This window comes from Atta cephalotes (assembly GCF_000143395.1).
Source record: "Atta cephalotes unplaced genomic scaffold scaffold00010, whole genome shotgun sequence".
Lineage (NCBI taxonomy): Eukaryota > Metazoa > Arthropoda > Insecta > Hymenoptera > Formicidae > Atta > Atta cephalotes.
In genome coordinates this window covers 487,145-507,144 of record NW_012130074.1, presented here as the reverse complement: position 1 = coordinate 507,144, position 20,000 = coordinate 487,145, and the positions used below count along the sequence as shown (strand labels likewise).

Sequence of the window (20,000 nt, the reverse complement as noted above, 5' to 3'; positions counted from 1 at the left end):
CCAGATATGTAAATATGAAACCGGAATTTTTTTAGAAAATACACGGTTATTGCATGAAAATGATAAAAAATATTTTATTCGAAGTATTGTCCATCGATAGCTATACATTTTTTCCACCTGTTTGACAATTTGTGGATGCCACGCCAAAAAAATTGTTGCTCTTTTGAGCCAAACCAGTCATCTAGCCATTTTCGTACATCTTCGTAAGAAGTGAAGCGCTGCTGAGCAAGTGCGTGTCCCATCGATGCAAATAAGTGATAATCGGACGGAGCCAAGTCTGGTGAGCAAGTGCGTGTCCCATCGATGCAAATAAGTGATAATCGGACGGAGCCAAGTCTGGTGAGTAAGCCGTGAGAAAGTATTTCCCAACCAAATGCCTCAATCGTTTCCTTGACCAGTTTTACTGTGTGTGATGGAGCATTATCGTGAAGCAAAATCACTTTGTGTTGCCTTTTTTGGCAACACAATATTCCAGTTGTTTTTCACATAAAGCTTGATTCAAATTGATCATTTGTTGTCGGTAGCGTTCAGTATTAACGGTTTCGCCAGATTTTAGCAGATCTCATAATAGATCACACCTTTCTGATCCCCACCAAATACAGAGCATTGTCTTCCGTCCAGCAATTTGGCCTTGCAGTCGATGTCGATTCGCCTGGAGTTATCCATGATCTTTTATGCTTAGGATTCTCAAAATATATCCATTTTTCATCGCCAGTCACAATTCGATGGAGAAATGACTTTCTTTTGTACCTGGCGAGCAGCATTTCGCAAGTGGTTTTTCGGTTTTCCTGCTGTCTTTCATTCAGTGAAACTCATGTGGAACCCATTTTCCCATCTTCTAGATCTTTCTCATGGATTTCAAAAGTATGGAGACGGCTTCTCATGTCACATTCAATTGATCCGCGACTTATTGTTGAGTTTGAGCGTCATTCTCATCCAATAATGCTTGCAATTCGCTGTCTTCAAACTTTTTCGGTGGTTTTCGTTCTTCATTTCTCACGTCAAAATTGCCACTTTTGAATTTTTTAAATCACTCAAAACACTGTGATTTACCAAGAGCATGCTCACCGTAAGCTTCGACAAGCATTCGATGCGATTCTGCAGCAGTTTTCTTCAAACAGAAAATCAATGCTGTCCGCAAATCGTCGTCTGACGGCAACTACATTGATAGCTTGGTAAATTCCGGTTTCATATTTACATACCTAGTAGGATGATTTGAGTGAAAATTAATTGAGGTATCTACTTCAGAAAAAGTTGCCTTGCGAAATCCATCAAAAATGAGACTCTGTCCCTTCACAATTAACAAAGTGTCTAAAAAAACTTATTTTACCTTCATCCTCAACCTCCACAGTAAACTGTAATCTACTATGTAACGAATTAAAAGTGTCCAAGATTTTATCAATGTTTTCAGACAGAACTGCCAAGATAATATCATCTACATACCTATAATAAAATGTATACCTATAATAAAAAGTTAAATGAACGCGTAATTTTTATATCGTAATTCTTTTGAAATCTTGCATCTCTATTCGCAACAACCGGTGACAAGGATGATTTTATAGGTATCCCAAAAATTTGTTTATAAATTTTATTGTTGAAGACAAAAAACTGTGGATGTTAATACTAACTGAAAGGCAAAAATTCTCGTTTAATAGAATTTTTGTATTCCTGGATATGAAATCTATCTTCTACAACGCTATCAACTATTCTACAACAACGCTATCAGATGCTAAATCTATATATTTTATTGATACCATATTCAACGAAACTAGTACAGAATTAGGTTCAAATTTAACATTCTTTAATTTGTTAACGAGATCATAGCTACTCTTTATAAAACTTGATCTTTAAAATAGAATTATTAATAATGCTATGTAAAAAGAGTTAAGTTAGAGGATTGTTAGAGGGTTGTTACAATTATTCTGAGAGGATAGTTCTGTTTATGTATCTTTATAAGGCCATACGCTCTCGGAATGATATCACCTGTTGTCTGTACCATAATCTTTTATAAATAGAATCATCAATAAAACTTTTATTTTTCTATTAATTAAGCTGTATAAATCCGTCATAAGCTTTTTAGTTGGATTTTTTTTAATTCGTTCGTAGGTATTAACATTTGAACTAACTCCATCTTATTAATGTAATCCGAAATCTATCTTGAGCAACAATGATATTTCTCTTATCCGCTTTTGAAATTAAAATTCTATTAGAAAGCATTTTTTTCTCTATCAACTAATATATCACAATTCGGATAACACAAGGTATATTTTAGACTACAATAGACATTACTTGTAGTTATAATTACGCTGAAAATATTTTGTTCTACTTTTTTCTTATATTTTTAGAAAATAACAGTTTGTCAAATGATTCGACTAAATTAACAATAACGAACACTAATTTTTTAAGCAGTTAATAAGGAACGACTTAATGTATTTTATTTGATTATCCTTAAGTTTTTTACTTTTATATTTTGTAACATTAATAATGACCTGATCGGAGTCGAAACGTTTGTAATAGTTTGTTATAGTTATTATTTTGTTTATTACATTATGTTCTTTATTATTTATGTTGTTGGCTCTTTGATCTCATTTAATTCTACATTGTATTTTTAATTATAATAACAAGGTATTCAATTGTTGTCACTTGCAATGAGTTGAAATAGTCACTCGCTACTGAGAAAAAGTAATTCATCATTATTTGTAACGCGTTACATTTTATTTGTTACTCATTTTACTCATTGTGCGTTACTCATAATAATTATATACAAATAATAATTTTAGTAAATAAACGCGTAATAATAAAATGTTATTTTTCTAAATAACTTTTCCAAGCTTAACACAAAATTAGTCTAGTCAATAATTGTTGTAATCATAAAAAATTGCAACATCGTTATCAACATCGTTATCAAGTCGCTTTTATAAACGACTGTAATAATAAATAATATAAAATACACGATAAAATTTACGACGTTACTTCCTATACCATTTTTTATAGAAATATATTTGTATAAAAAGTTCCTTTTTAATTCAGTTATTCAGTCAGATCCATAAAATAAGAACCATGGAAAGAGATTCTTAATTGTATAAATATAAACTGAATTGCATGTTTATCATCACAGTCAATGTTTTAAATATACCATAACGCGTAAGAATTGACCAATAAAATAATTTGTAAAGCATATGAAATTAAATTTAAATCATAAAGCTTAACAATGAGTACAGACATAAGATACAGTAGAATTACTCTTTTCGATAACTTTTACTTAACTTTATTCCCTTTTTCAATCTGTAATTAATACTTGACATAGATTTGTGGCATACGATTCTTGTTCTCTTGCTACATTTCCTGCAATCTTTGGAAGATTTAGCAGTCACTCATCATACGTTAAAGAATTATTAAAAATGAAATAAGGATTTCAACTCTGATGACCTTGACATGACTCTAAGTGACTGTCGGAAAGTTCTGGTAGTTACTCGTTGATTATTGAGAAGTTATTAAAATTAAACTGGGCAATTCACCTCCAATAACTTTGACTCTTCCACACGTTATGAAAGTCCCACAATCTTCGGAAGGTTGAAGCAGTAACCCATCACACGTTACAAAATTATAAAAAAATATAAAAGGCTCTTGAAATATATTGTCATGATCCTGAGTGACCATTGGGAAATTTCAGCGATCGTTGCTTATTAAGAAGATATTAAAATTAAAATGGACAACTCATCTTCGATGACTTCGACCTTCCCACACATTATGAAGGTTATCCCACCGAATAACCTTCGAAAGATTATAGCAGTCACCCATTACAAAGTTATAAAAAAAAATGACCTTATTGTTAAGGTACTCATATTGTTAAGGTCATAACCCTAAGCGACATGACCATCGGGCACTTGCAGCAGTCGACCGTTGCTAATTAAGAATATTATACACATATTATTATGTAAAATTAAAATGAACAGTTCACCTCCGCTGACTTTGACTCTCCTATACATTATGAAGGTCGTCACACTAAACAATCTTCGGAAGATTGTAGCAGTAACCCATTACACGCTATAAAAAAAATAACAGGATCTTGACATATATTATCAAGATCATGATCCTGACCATCGTACAGTTTTAATAGTTGATTGTTGTTTCGGAATCATCGTTAATTTCAATATATACTCGAGGATGGCAAGTAAACGGCTAATAGATACTGAGCCATCCCTGTTCAAATAAGCCTGCGACCAACATTTCGTTCAAAACATGCGTGTATCTCGCTCTTATTCTAATCACGCTGTGTATTGTAATCTATCTCAGATGGTACGCGATCCTTCTTGCATGACACTCAAAAAGATGACGATCGTGCACACATTCCGCGTGCGTTCAGTTCAGTTCACTTCCCGATCAATATGGATCATCTATTCATTCGTAATGCTTCTTCTCGAATTATCAAGTATGAATCACACCGAAGTTCCTTCGCACATTAACGCTGCCTTTTATCGCATACGTTATCGTATACGCATAGGACAATCAGTACGCGAGAATTGCCTGAATTTTCGGCGAGATCTACTGGTCTCGTTATTGCTCGCAATTTACTTTCTTTCAAACAGCTGTGAGAAATCACTCGATGTCGTACGCCAAGTGCGAATTATCTGTGCATCTTACCGAACGCATCAATTATCGAATTAGGAGTATCACTTACTGCCCGCTTCAAACAAATTTTAATTCGACTCAACAATAAAATTGTTACAATCAAGAGAGTTATTACACGCCGCCTTGGCGAGCGAGCCTTCCATATAAGGTGATATTAGCGTCACAAACACACACAACATATTTTGGTCCTTTGAATTGGATCGTCGCCAAGAAAAGTTATTGTTTTGTTTAACTCTCGAACATTTCGAATCGTGCCTTTGTCGTTGGAAATCATGTCATTTCTCGACGAACTGATGAATACGCAGAATCAGCAGGTGCCATATCTCGTATACTCACTAATTTTAAAAAGTTGGGACAGGCCAAGGTGACACGTGTCATATAATGCGGTAATGCCTCGCCATCCTCAAGGAGATCTTCGCCAGATGCCAGGAGCTGGATTGTAAAATTACGCTAGCTGTGGACGAGAAACTGAAGGCAACTCATGCGTACACCCAGAACTACTTCTTGAGGTGTGACGACTATTTCCACGAAGCTGTCGATGACATGAATGAGATACTGGACTGTCACGAAGTCCGCGAACCCCCATTCTATTGCACACGTAAGTGATCTTAATAAATTTCGTTCCGGTCATCGTCTTCCGAGAATCAACCTACCGACGGAAGTTTTGACAAATGGGAAAACTTTTGTGATAAATTTAAATTGATGATCCATGATTATCAGAGATTATTTAATGAATGTCGAGTGCATGGATTATTTGTGTTCGTGTATAAAGGAAGATGCAAGTAAAGGAGGATGCTCTTAATCATCTCGCAGTATCCAATGATAATTTCATTATCACGTGGAATCTTCTCGTTTCCCGGTACGATAATAAACATCGCCTTATTACGATACATTTATAATCGCTTTCAATTTACGTCGCTTACGACAGAAATCTCTAACGATCTTCGCATGCTTCACGATCAAATTAATAAAGCATATACAAGCTCTGAATAATCTCGGTTGCGCAACTGAACATTGGGATGATTGGCTTGTTTTTCTAGTCGCACAAAAACTCGATAAGTTATCGCAAGAAGTTTGAGAACTTAAATTTGGTTATAGATTATTCGCGTTATCGCGAACTTGATAACTTCTCACATTCGCGCGTTCGATGCGAACGCAACAGAGAAGTCACAAATGATCTCCAAAAGGAAAATTCTCATACCTTACATACCGCGTCTACTGTTCCGTTTTTGCCCATTATACAAAACGAACCATCTATTGTATCAATGTTCTACGTTCCTCAAGCAAACTTCATCCCAATTTTGAATTCATTAAAAACCTGAAACGCTGTGTGAACTGTTTTAGTACGAAGCATGCTGTTAAAGATTGTACAAATTCTCGCGCGTGTCGACAGTGTAGTAAACGGCATCACACATTGCTACATTTTGATAATTTCATTAAGCCTGTCGACATTAAGCAATCGTCGACGTTCGCACCCACGAATAGAGAATGTAACCGCCATCGCTATACACTTGTTATCAAAAACCATTGCGCCAAAACCGAGCTCCAAAATCTTGCTCATGACTACGTACGTGCGAGTTTATTCGCCTTATAAACGCTTTGTCACCGTTCGCGTGCTTCTTGATCAAGAATCCGTCTCTACGTTTATCTCCTTGCTCAACGCCTATGCCTTTCGAAAATTAATCGCTCCGTTTCCATTACCGGCATTAGCGAAATGTAGTCCGTCATGCATCCATCACGCTGCCCAAAATACGATTATTCCGGCGTCTCCCAACGGACCTGCCTACTATGACCGCGTTTATACTTCGATCATTAACGAAATATTTACCGAATCGCGTCGATATATACTATTGGTAACACGTCGCCAGACTCGAACTTGCCGAGCGTGATCCCATGAGTTCGGATCCGCTCGACATTATAATCGGTGTCGATCTATTCGGCATGCTCGTTCTTGACAGTGTTCGAAAAGTTTCGAACACAGCCTACCGCGCAAAATACGATTCTCGGCTGGATTCTTTCCGGAATAATAGTCTTGTTTCCAATTACTGAGTGGATTTCCGCACTTGCGCATCACGAAGTTGTTCTTGAAACTCTCGATCGTGATCTTCGGGAAATTGAGGAAATGCCTCAGAAAACTCCTCGGAGCTTTGAGAAGCATTAGTGCGAAGAGCACTTTCAAGCCGAACATTTCCGGAAGGACACTATATCGTCCGATTACTCTTTAAAAACGGACCACCTATCTCGATAGGCGAATCGCGCTCTATTGCTGTTTCGAGCTTTTGCCGCTTGGAACAATGCTTAATTCGAGACCCAATGACCGAGTATCGAATTTCTCGCAGAGTACAAAACACTCGGTCATGACCAAAAGTCCACTGACAGAAATTGTCAAACCAACGCAAACTTATTATATTTCGCATCACGTCCTACATGATAGCAATGCAACCACCCGCTTATGAATGGTCTTCAACGCTTCATGCCGCACATCAAATGGAACGTCGTTGAACGATCATATGCATATTGATAAACTTCAAAGGGATTTAGTTACTGTCCTAATGTAGTAGCGCTAATACCGTTACGTGTTCACCGCCGATATCGCCAAAATCGGCAAATCTTGGTTGAGATTTCTCCCGAGACACCGACTACCAGCGCATTGTGCAATCTATCCCTAGTAGACCAATCACGGATTACCGTTACCGTCGCTTCCTATTTAGTCCTTTGAGTCTTAGAACAACTCGTAGACGGTGAAGGTATTGAATTTCTGCTCGCGGTTCCCGTTTTACGTCATCAGTCATACGTTGACGATTGCACTTTTGGCGCAGACGATCAGATTCTTGCTCAAACACGCGATCAATTAATCGAGTTACTAAAGAAAGGAGGTTTTCGCCTTTGAAAATGCAAGCAACGCTATCGCTCTATTGTCCGCTCGATTCCGGATCATGGTTTAGCCACTCATAATGTAACTTCAAGATGATGAGCACCTGAAAGTCTTAGGAATACTCTGGAATCCTAAGCTAGATATTTTTCAATTTCGTGTGACCGTCATTATCCAAACGAATCAAATGAGCTATTCTGTCAATCATCGCTTTTCGATCCTTTAGAATGAGCTATTCCCGTCAGTTTTCGCCAAAATTTTTATGCAGCGATTGTGGTCCCTCCAATGCTGGTAAAATGACGAAATTCCTAGCCTTCTTGATAGCTGGTCCGATTATCATCAACTTCCGTGTCTCAATGCCATTACCATTCCGCGCGGGATGTCTTATGGATCTGATACTCTACACTGTGCTCTTCATGGATTTTCTGACGCATCGACTATAGCTTTCGCTACAATGTATCTTCGTATCGTTAATATAAACGGCTCAATCACCATCTCTCTTCTCGCCATCAAATCAAAAGTGGTCTCTCTTAAAACTATCAGCATCCCGCGATTGGAGTTATCCGTTACGTTGCTTCTCGCTCGCTTGATGCATTTCACGCGCTCAGCGCTCCAACTTTCAAATCTTAAGTGTCACTGCTGGATGGACTCCACCATTACACTCGCTTGGTTGAGTCAGTCACCTTCCCGATGGAAAATCTTTGTCGCCAATCGCGTTTCGGCTGTGCAATCACACATGCACTATGGTGGTCAGGTCCTCCATGGTTGCATCATCTTCCCATCCTGGTCGAACTCGTGTCCTTCGATATCTTCCGATGTTTCTCTTGAACAACGCTCAGAAATACCTCCGATGTGCTTTGCACGCTACACCCAAATAGGATCTCGCGTCGCGTTATTCTTCGTGGGCAAAATTGCTATGAACTGTCGCTTATTTGTATCGTTTTCTAAATTGATTTCGATGCTCTAAAAATCCGCAAGCGTATACCGCGACTTATTTGCTCCCTCAAGGAATTCAGAACGCTACTAGCTCAAAACGATGCAGTAACCATGTTTCCTAATGAAATCGCGGCTCTAATAAGCACCTGGTATCAAAAAACAGAACAGCTCGCTTTGTTTTTAATCCTTATATGGATGGATTATTAGAGGACGAAGATGGACTTATTAGAGGAAGACTCCGTCGAGCTTGCTTCCCACGAGCGATGAGGAATCCCATCGTCTTACACGTGCACCCGCTGTTAGTGCTCATTATCCAGCACCATCATCTTCGAACATTGCCGGTTCTCAATTAACGCTCGCGTCATTGCGACACGAATTCTGGATTCTCCGGGCCCGCGCTACGATTCGATTCGTTCTTTATAAATGCACGCGTGTACACGCCGATGTGCCCGTCGAACTTATGGGCGATCTCCCGGCTGCAAGACTCAACCGCACCGCTCGCGCCTTTATCCACATCAGTGTTGATTACGTCCGATCGCTGTCCGGACGATTCCCGGTCGAGGGCATAAATCGTTTACATCACTTTATTTATCATATACCTCACAACCAAAGTTCTACACTTAGAGCTCGTCAGCGATTATACCTCTCCTACCTTTATCGCAGCGTATCAATGCTTTGTTTCTCGCCGAGGACTACCGACATCCAATAATGAAGCCACATTTCATGGCGCCGATCGCGAATTATCCAACACATGTGAAAGCAATTCGCGATCCTAACTTCCGACTTATTACAGAGGGAACTGAATAGCAATTCCTATCCTCCGCGTCGCCGCACTTCGACTGTCTGTAGGAGGCCGGCGTTAAAAATGTTAAACATCATTTAAAATGATGCATCGGCCTCCACACGCTAACTTTTGAAAAGATGTCCACGCTCCTCTGTCGGACCGAGGTCTTAATTCACGCCCGATCGCTCTCGTTTCCAATATAATGTCGACGATTGTCATGCTCTGATCCCCGGTTATTTTTTGGTCGGAACCTCTCTTATCGCTCTCATCGAATCAAGCATGCTTGACTTAAATGAACATAGACTTTCGCGTTGGCAAATGGTTCAAATAACCGAAGTTTTTGGAGATCGTGGTCCGGTGATTATTTGCAAATCCTTCAACAACGCCCAAAAAATGGCGCATTGTCCAGCGACTGGCTAAAGTCGACCAAATCGTTTTCGTGCGTAATCTTTTGACTCCACCGAACCATTAGGAACTTGATTGGATCACGACATGTCATCCAGGTGATGACGAATTAATTCGCGTCGTAAAAACAAATCGTTCCGAATACAGGCGACCAATTGTAAAACTTTGTTTTCTATCCATCACGATCACCGAAGAATCTAAAGATTCCGTCACAGCGAGCGAAGTTTCTGTTGAACGTACTTGATGTTATCAGTATCGCGAACCTAAACGTCGATTGTATTGCGTTCCGATTTTGTATTCTGTATTAACTCATTTTCGTTATTATATCATTGTATCTTGCGAATTCTTTCAAATGCATACATTCAAGATGGGCGGAATCATCGTTAATTTCAATATATTCTCAGGGCAAATGAACGGCTCATAGATATTGAGCCATCCTTTGTTCAAACATGCGACCATCACTTCGTTCAAAACATGCATGTATCCTCCTGTTTTAATCACACTGTTTATCTCAGATAGCACGCGACCCCTTTTGCGCGACACTCGAAAAGGTGACAATCGCGCACATATTCTGCATACAGTACAGCATACATTCATTTCCCGATCTCGATCAATACGGATTATCTATTCCTTCGCTTTTTCTGGAATTATGAAGTGAACGAATTACACCGAAGCTCCTTCGCGCATTAACGCTTTTATCGTAACGTTACCGTATACGCAATCAGTGCGAGAATTGCCTAAATTTCCGAGATCTGCTGGTCTCGTTACTGCTCGCAATATACTTTCTTTCGAACGGCTGTGAAAAACTACTCGTTGTAAAAGCGAATTATCTGTGCACGCATCTTACTGAACGCATCAATTATCGAATTATAAGTATCGCTTACCTCCCGCTTCAAACAAATCTTAATTTGACTGAACAATAAAATTTAAATTGTTACAACCAAAGAGAGTCGTCGTTATTACACGCTTTGGCGAGCGAGCCTTCCATACAAGGTGATACCAGCGTCACAAATACATATAACAATCATTGTTTGTTAAGAGAGAGTTTGTTATTAAAGAGTAAAGTAAAAAGATTGAGATTGCCATCTGTTGACTAAAGTTCGAGACGTAATCTCTGGGCCAGACGTTAACGTTCCTTAAATTAAAATTTCAACAAAATTTGAAACTTATTGCAATACCTTCACTCGGACAAATAGAAAAAAATGAATGCATTTTCATTACACAATTCAAGTACACGCTATCGATTGATCATGCATAGAATTTGATCGGCATAGCTGTCATTGAGATATAATCATGATCTCGAAAAACTCATCGCTTGGCATAAAGATACCCGACAGTGTCTCGCGCTAAGAATTCTACGCATTCCCTTAACGCTGAGCCATTACCATGTCTTCTGATATATTTTTATGTATTTCGTGTTAAATGTTCCATGTTAAATATGTTGAATTAATGTATTAATTCGATTTCAATGTTATTAATTTTATTATTATATTGTAGTTAATCATTAAATTTTTGTAATAGTAAAAAATTCTATGATTTAATGATAATAAATAATTTTATAAAATCAAATTATATAATGAGACATTGTATTCACGTATAATATGTCTCCAATACATTTGATACATGATTCTTCTAATTCTAATTATCAATACAGCTCAGATGCAGAGATTCGTATCCTCGTAATATTTGTGTGTATCGAAACTCAAAATTAAAAAAAAGTATTGCAACCGTTCTGACCGTAGAATAGTTACTAAATGTTTACATGATGGGAAAGATTTATTGGGCGTGGATAAAATAATTATAACAATGCACTTACGCAAGTATGCACATAACTTTATTTTTATAAGAGAAGAGTAAAAGCGCCAATACACACTGAAGACGCACATAGCTAGCGAAGAAGTAACAGGAGATGGCGTAGTAACAAAATTACTAACCTAAAATAAAAACTAGACATTGCCAAGAGATTAATAGCCTATGATTATATAAACTAAAAACATTTTACTTATTTGTTCATTTAACTTAATAAGATTCCACATCAGTTATCGGAAAATGCCATTGCGAACCGATTGAATATTTGCATTTTGTTGATCGCCAAACAAAAAAAGAATTTTTTTGTATCGAATTGTTATTAGGGATAAAAAATGAATCTATTTTGATAAGTCCCAAACGGAAAAAGTTATGAGTTAATACAAGATCAATCAGCAACATTCATTTTAAGACGCAATATTCACGATTTAAAGATATTGCTGTATATTTGATGAGATCAAGAAGATGCTATATATTATGAAATGTTAAATCCAAAAGAAACTGTCACTCATTTGTTGTTGATTGTCAACAACAATTATCAATTGAAGTAAGCATTAGACCAAATACGATCTCCAATTGCGAGTAAACGACACAAAATGATCCTTCTTCATGACATCTCATCTCATCTCTTAATCTCATCTCAATATTGCATTATCAGTAAAGCAAACATTGTTAAAACTGGAATGGGAAATCTTACCACGTATTCTCCAGACATGATTCCATCTGATTTTCATTTATTCCAATTGATGTTTTAAAAGATACACACCTCCATAATTTTGAAAATGTGCGAAAATTTGTTGAAAATTGGATTCCAAAGAAAATTGGACTCCAAAGAAGTATTTTTATCGAAATCCATTTTTTGAAAAAGGAAAAAAGTTAGGAAAATATTTTGATTATTCGTTCATTATCTTGTTCAAATAAATCAGTTTTTGAGAAAAAAATCTTCAAAACTAAAATATCACACTCTTAATAGTTTAACAAACATTGTTAAAGTTCAGAGATCGATTTAAAATGGATTTAATATAAATTTTATATTAGGTTATTTTATATAAATTAATATGAGTTATAAATCTATTATAAATGTTTTTACATTTTATTTTTATTTCCGATTACCAACCGAAAGTTGGCGAAAATGGAGGGAGTATGCGTTTCACTGAGGTGGATCGGTACTGACCAATAATATCTATAACTACATGTATATTCTTATTAACTTTTGGCTACAGACTTCTTATTGACCAAACTTGATTTATAGCATATAATTATCATTAATTGTATTGTTATGAAATAAAATATTTTCATCGTCATAAGTTTTTGATTGATTAGAAATGAATTCTCGTTGTATGCATGTTCTTTGATTAGATATGGACTAAATCTAGGAACTAAATCGATGAACCAATAATGAGATGTATGTTGTCAATAGGGAACCTCAATGTAGTACTATATCTATGTTGAGCCGGAAAATTAAGCAGGGGAATCTTAAGAAGACCTTCAGTAATCTTTGTGTGCACGAAGCGAGATATTAATTGCATGAAGTGAACAAACCTGACAGAAAAAGCGATGCTCTGTCTCGCGAAGTAAGATATTAATAATTAATTGTTAATGTTAATTAATTAGATTAGGAAAGTTGTCATTCAATGCGATGTGAACTATGCGCTATAGTCATAAGATCTATTCGCTTGAATTTTCTCTTTTCAAGGCTAAATATATATATCTATCTCATTTCAAGTGTAAAAATATTTGGGAATTTCGTATCACGCAAACAGATCTATAGTTACATATTCTGTGGCTGGATGCGAATAGGTATTCACAGTCGATTCTTATTTCAAGACTGTCTTAAGTAATATCTTAAGACGCTAATGCGGCCCTTGTGACTTCTGAAGACCGTATTATATACTACTATTTATATACTTTGCACAGCACGCTTTAAGATGCATTCACATGCAAGCATCAAGCAATAGAAGCAGCAACCAATCAGTTGGGCGATATGGGCAATGGTATAAAAAATATTTTTTACGCCATTTTTGTAAAAAATTATCTCGTTGATTGTTACTTTTGCTGGTTGACGCTTATATGTAAATACATTTTTAGAGTCGAATTGCTGCTACGAATGCTTCGAATTTGTTTTGTTTTATTATTTTATTATTGGTCAATTAGTGAAATTCTTTCTTTTAATTGATTAATCAAATGCTTCGAAACATTCGTAGCGACAACTCGACCGCCTGGCTGCTTTCACATACAGCGTAACTTGCGTAAAACAATTTGTGTCAATCAATTAAATCGTCTCACTAGAATAACACATAGTAGGTTATACATATGGTTACGGCCAATATATGCTCCCTAAATCGAAATGGCGGTCAAAATAGCTAATAGGAAGACTGTCGGCATTTCGGCTTAGCACTGACGAGATACTATTAAAGATTATCAATGGAGCCCAGGGAAGCCCGAGGATAATTGAAGAATGACGTTATCGACAAATAAAAATTTACGATAATTAACATAAATATTTTGATAATTTATTATTAATAAAAAAATCGAGTATTATTAAGTTTTAAATATATATATATATGTCTAGAATACAAGGTGTACCACCAAATCAAATTTTGCCTTCTATGTACCTTTTTGCATATAATATAATAGTGTTGGTATATTGGAATAACCAATCAAATTTTGCTCACAATTCACTCTTCTATGACGCATTCTCGGGAATGGTTCACGGCAATGGAACTTTTTTGTCTTCTTACGTCATGAGTATATTGAGAGACCGGTATTCGTAATCGAGTCTTATTTCGAGACGATTAAGTAATATCTTAAGACGCTAATGCAGTCTTCTGATTAGTTCGTGACTTCTTAAGATGGTTTTGAATATAAGATCGGATTATGAATATCGGCCTTACATTTAGCCAATGCTGAACTCGTTGTTGGCGAATAGCTGAGTTTGTTTATAGAGGTTAAATCTCTATGAAATTAAAAAAAATAAAAATTGTGTAAAATTACATTGCTTAAAGTTTGTTGCAGTATTATATTGCTTAATACAAATTTGGCAGTGTAAGAAAATATAAAGTGTATATACAAAGTCTATATATATAGTGTAAAAATAAAAAACAAAGCGATCACCAAAACTTCATAAAAAAGATTAGAAAAAATTCGTCATATGGCTTGACAATTGGACGCAATCTATTCATGTGATTATTTTGCTACTTTTTTCCTAAGAGCAGCGATGCCAACTCAGGGACGGTTTACGACATTGCGACCAACGCCATTTTAAATTTCACAATAAAATGTTTTATTTATGCTGTTAATTGCACATTTTGAAAAAACAATTTTTTAAAAATAATTTATACTTTTTTCAATTTATATATTTTTAGTTTTTTTTAATTAATTTTTTTTATTATTAGTTTTTTTATTATTAGTTTATTAATTTAAATTTAATTTTATATATATTTTTAATTCAATTTTTTTAATTTTTTAAAATTTAATTTTATATTTTTTATTTTTTTTAGTTATTTTTTTATTATCATTTAAAATAGTTTAGTTTTTTAATATAATTTTTTAGTTCATTAATTTATTTTATATACGTTTTTAATTCAATTAAAAAAATTTTTTAAAATTTAACTTTTCAAATTTTTTTCTTTTTTTGTTAGACTATGATTTGGCAGCAATCGGGAGTTTTTTTTTTTAATAATTTATTCTTTTAATTTATTATCAATGTGTTTCTTACAATTTGTCAAATGGTTCTACAGAATATAATAGAATAATTATTAGAAAAAACGTCTCAAATCGACTGTTCTGATTTAAATTTGTAATAAAAGTAGATTGATCGATAACAACCGAATTTGTTAAAATATTTTTATTCTTGGACATTATGAAATAATTTATTGAGAGAAGAACATCTTTTTGCTTCTCATCTTAATGTCTTGAAATATATGCTTAATTAATTATTGATGTTAGATTTATATTATATATTACACGTCACTGTTCTTACAATAAATACGATTGAAATAATTGTCGTTAGGGGAATTATGATATTATTATTTATTACTGAAGAAGGTTTTGTAAAAACTTGAAACGTCCGTATTTTTGTATTTTGAACTGCATTCTTGTTTATTAAAATATCTAATTTTTGAAGTCATCCGTTTAAAAAATTTGAAATAAGTGATATTAAATTACATAATATATAATTACATAATATATAATTTTATTATATTGCTTTATTATGTTACATTAATTTTTAATGCATTGGAAACATAAAAAAAATCAAACAAAATTTATCTATTTGACTTATTCTTTATTATATTTATCCCAATTTTGCAGTATCTAATTAATATATCTTCATATTTTTGGAAGTTACAGCATCAGCAGTGCTTAAAATTTAGTCTTAAAGTAGTAGGCCATAGTTTTTAAGTAGAGATTTCAAGCTTTAATTTAAAAGAAAAGAAAAACGTTATCCTACAATAATTTTTAGCCAAGTTGTCTTGAGTCAAAGTTGAGTCAATTTTTACGCACAATTTTTCTATGCCGTATTTTTTTTAGCAGTGTATATACATGCGTGCGTGCGTGCGTGCGTGCGTGCATGCGTGTGCGTGTATGTGTGTGTATGTATGTATGTATGTATGTATGTATGTATGTGTGTGTATGTATGTGTGTGTGTATGTGTGTGTGTGTGTGTGTGCGTGTGCGCGCGTGCGTGCGTGTGTGTGTGTGTGTTTGTATGTGTGTGCATGAATGGCTTTTACAAGTATTAACATTTTTGTAAAATATTAATATTATCATCTCAATAAATATTAATAATGTGATAATATTAATTTCTGCTGTACTGTAAGCTACAAATATACTAAATATATAAATTAAAATTTTTAGAGGTGGCTTAAAAATATAATAGGAAACATATAGCCACATTAGATTTAAGCGGAAGTCATATATTTAAAATTATATTATGATAAAATAGACATTTCGATCAAGATTTAACTATCATTAGTACATTAAAATATAAAAATACATAAATTACATAAATTAAAGAATATTGACAAAAGTTAGTGATAGTGAAACAATTTTTCGCTTATGAAACGAGTTAACAGAGTTGTAAGATGACAAATTTTACAATCGTTTATGAAACAGATTTCTATTGCGTTATGAATTCCATATTACTAGAAGCTATGTGAGACTTCGTGTGAGAAGTATGAAATTTCCAGATTTTAATTAAAATTAAAAAAGAAAACCATTGTTTACCAAATATTATCTTACAATATATTATTAGTAAGAATTATTCGGTTAAGTTTAATAGTCAATCGATTACCATGTATTTTGTGACACAAGTCATCGCAAGTATAATTCGGAGTTAATAATGTAAATTAATGACAAGTTTTGAAAAACTTTTGGTAAGAATCATTACTGACAAAAATGTGATGGAACGTAACTAGTGATCCAGTCAGAAATATAATTCCTCGAAAAGACGTCGTTATTTCGACATCGTTATGACGGAAAAGTTATCGATTCGAAACTTGCATCAAAATTTTAACATTTCTAACATTTTCGGGTGATAAAAAATTACGTATATAGAGATGCAATAAGAGTTTGAAACATTTTAAATATTTTTGTATAAATATGTGATACGTAATCTTATATTTTGAATATTTTTGTTCAATGTCGAATCGACATTTTTTTCGATTTCATTTCGACAATTGCAATATCGCTCTAATCATAAAAGCTTTCTCAAAATTTTTCAGAATTCATTATTTCTTATGAAATTTAAATAATTTTATAACTTTTTAGAAAATTGTGGAATTTTTTTATACGAATCGGAAAATTTTTTATAACTGTCGATAAAGTCTATATCTTTTCTTCTAGTAATTCTTTATATCTTATTTTATTGTTATACTCCTGCTGAATAACATTACTTTTATTTGTACTTCGTAGTTTATTTATTATAATCTTAATACGTCACTTTTGTATTGAAGAATTTCAGGGAATAATGTCTCTTACTATAAATGCTGACAACCTCTATTTTCTCTGTTTCTTATTATAAGGGATTAAAGCGTTGTCTTTTAAAAATAATTTCAAAAATATCAAAAAACATAAAGATAGGGTCAGCTCGGATTCCACTAAAATTATAATATTAAAAAATATTTCATCATTCCGTACTTTAACAAAATTTCAGAAAAATTTAAATCCATCGCACAAAAATTTTACTTCAATATTGTTCACAAACCGATGAATTGTTTGAATATCCTTATTAAAACAGACAAAGATAAAATTAAAAAGGAAGATCACTCAAATGTTGTGTATAAAATAAACTCGATTGCAACTATTCATATGTAAGATAGACAAAAAGGAAACTGAAGACGCATTTAAAAAAATAGAAAAATGATTAAAAAACTATCTAATACTTTCTGTTATTTCTTATCTATAAACTAGATCATAATTATACGATTGGGAAAATACTATCATTCTTGATTCCGAACAATTTTATCATAAAAGAATGATCTCCGAGATAATACATATCAAAAGACAAAAAATCAGTTTAAATAAACAAAATGATACAGAACACTTTCTTGAAATTTATCTGCCAATCATTGAAAAAAATCCCTTTACTTATCAATAGAATATCCCTTTCTATTTTTCTTCCTTCTCTTTTCTTTACACAATGTATAAAGACTGTCGCTAGCTACGTGCCATCACATTTTTGTCAGTAATGATTTTTATCAAAATTTTTTTGACTTGTCGTTAATACACTATTAATTCCGAATTACACTTGCGATGACTTGTGTCACAAAACACGTGGTAAGTGATTTTAACTATTAAATTTAACTGATTCTTACTAATAATAATATATTGTAAAGTATTTAAACAATTTTTTATTATATTTTATTAAAAAGATTTTCTTTTTTAATTTTAATTAGAATATGAAAATTTCAAAACTTCTCACACGAAATAGCTTCACATAGCTTCTAGTAATAAGGAATTCATAACGCAATAGAAATCTGTTTCATAAGCGATTGAAAAATTCGTCAATTCTGGATTTATAATTCTGTTAACTCGTTTCATAAGCGAATGTAAAATTGTTTCACCATTAATTCTTGACTAGCTTTTATTGTCAATATTCTTTAATTTATGTAACATCTTTATATTTTAATTTATATTTTAATGTACTGATGATGGTTAAATCTTGATCAAAAGATGGTCAAAACGTCTACTTTATCATAATATAATTTTAAATATATGACTTTCGCTTAAAACATCTAATGCTGTAGCTGTATACTTCCTCTTATTTATATTTTAAATATATAAATTTTGATAGAATATTCTGATTAAATTTACTTCTAATTTACTTCTAATTACCTTATCCACTCTGATAACAGAAGCTCCAAATTCTGCCAAAATCATTCCGCAGAAGGGTCCCGGAGCAAGTCCAGCTAATTCTACGACCTTGATTCCTTTTAAAGCCATAGCACTTCTGTTGATAAATTAATGAAATTTTGTAGAAATGTAGTTAACCTGATATTTACTTACAATACCTTTATTGTTAAAATATTTTTTAACAAAACATTTGATTATATTAATCGTATAACATTCAATTATTTATTTGTATTCATATAGAAATTATAAATTTTCTTTTTTCATATATAATGATAAAAAAATACTTATAAAGACATATTCCGCTTAATTATACAGACATATTAATTATACAGTATATTAATATATTATGCAGCATTTTTCTTCGGAAAATTCTTTTCTAATTTTTAATAAGACAAATTTGTGTAGCTCGATGGAGTATATACCTAGTGAGAAATGATAATAAAATCTACATTAAATCGATGTCGATTTAATGTTGAAATCAGATCATTGAATCGATATCGATTTTATTATCATTTCTCACTACCCAAAAAAAAACAAGAAAATCAAAATAATGTCAATTTGACATCATATTGACCGAATTTATGTCATTTTTTGATAAAAAATCTCAGATGATCTAAGAATGATTTTACATTGACTTTTTTTTATTGTCTTTTTTATTTTTATGGGAAACATAATTATGCACAGAGATTAAATCATGAGCAGTGATGTTAAAGTCCGGTGTTATACTAGTCAGGTAATTTTAATTATAATTTACTTTGTTCTAATTTGCTAAATTTTAAACTTTAATTCGTAATCCTTAATCTCCATGGAGATCCAGTTATTTATATCTATATATTCATAATTGAAGATTAAGGATTACGAATTAAAGATTAAAATTCAGCAAATTAAAACAAAACGAATTATAATTAAAATTATCTGACTAGTTAAATTTTAATCTAATTTATTGTAATTCTCAGTTTCCAATATATGATATTTTGTTTAACAGCATGTTGTAAACGCATGTTGCAAATGCAGATTTAAAAGTACTTCTATAAAGGTGCTTCTACAAGCATTGAGAGCATGCTACATGCTATTCGTCAATTTTGATCATGTAATTTATTTTTAGTAAATAGGAAGCTCATGATGCTTGATCTTTAGTGTTTGAGCTATTTTCATGTAATAACACCTTAACAATTCCGTCTGTATATATAAACATAATCTCTCTCTCTCTCT

At 33.3% G+C, this 20,000-nt stretch overlaps 1 protein-coding gene across 1 annotated transcript in view; it reads right to left on the bottom strand.

Moving 5' to 3' along the window:
• LOC105627673 (alpha-methylacyl-CoA racemase) overlaps positions 1-18,878 on the bottom strand; it is a 60,693-nt gene extending 41,815 nt beyond the window's left edge. Inside the window, exon 1 of the mRNA XM_012208951.1 lies at positions 18,771-18,878. Within this exon, the coding sequence (XP_012064341.1) occupies positions 18,771-18,878 (108 nt within the window). The remainder of the gene's footprint in view (positions 1-18,770) is intronic.
• Between the last annotated feature and the right edge of the window lie 1,122 nt (positions 18,879-20,000).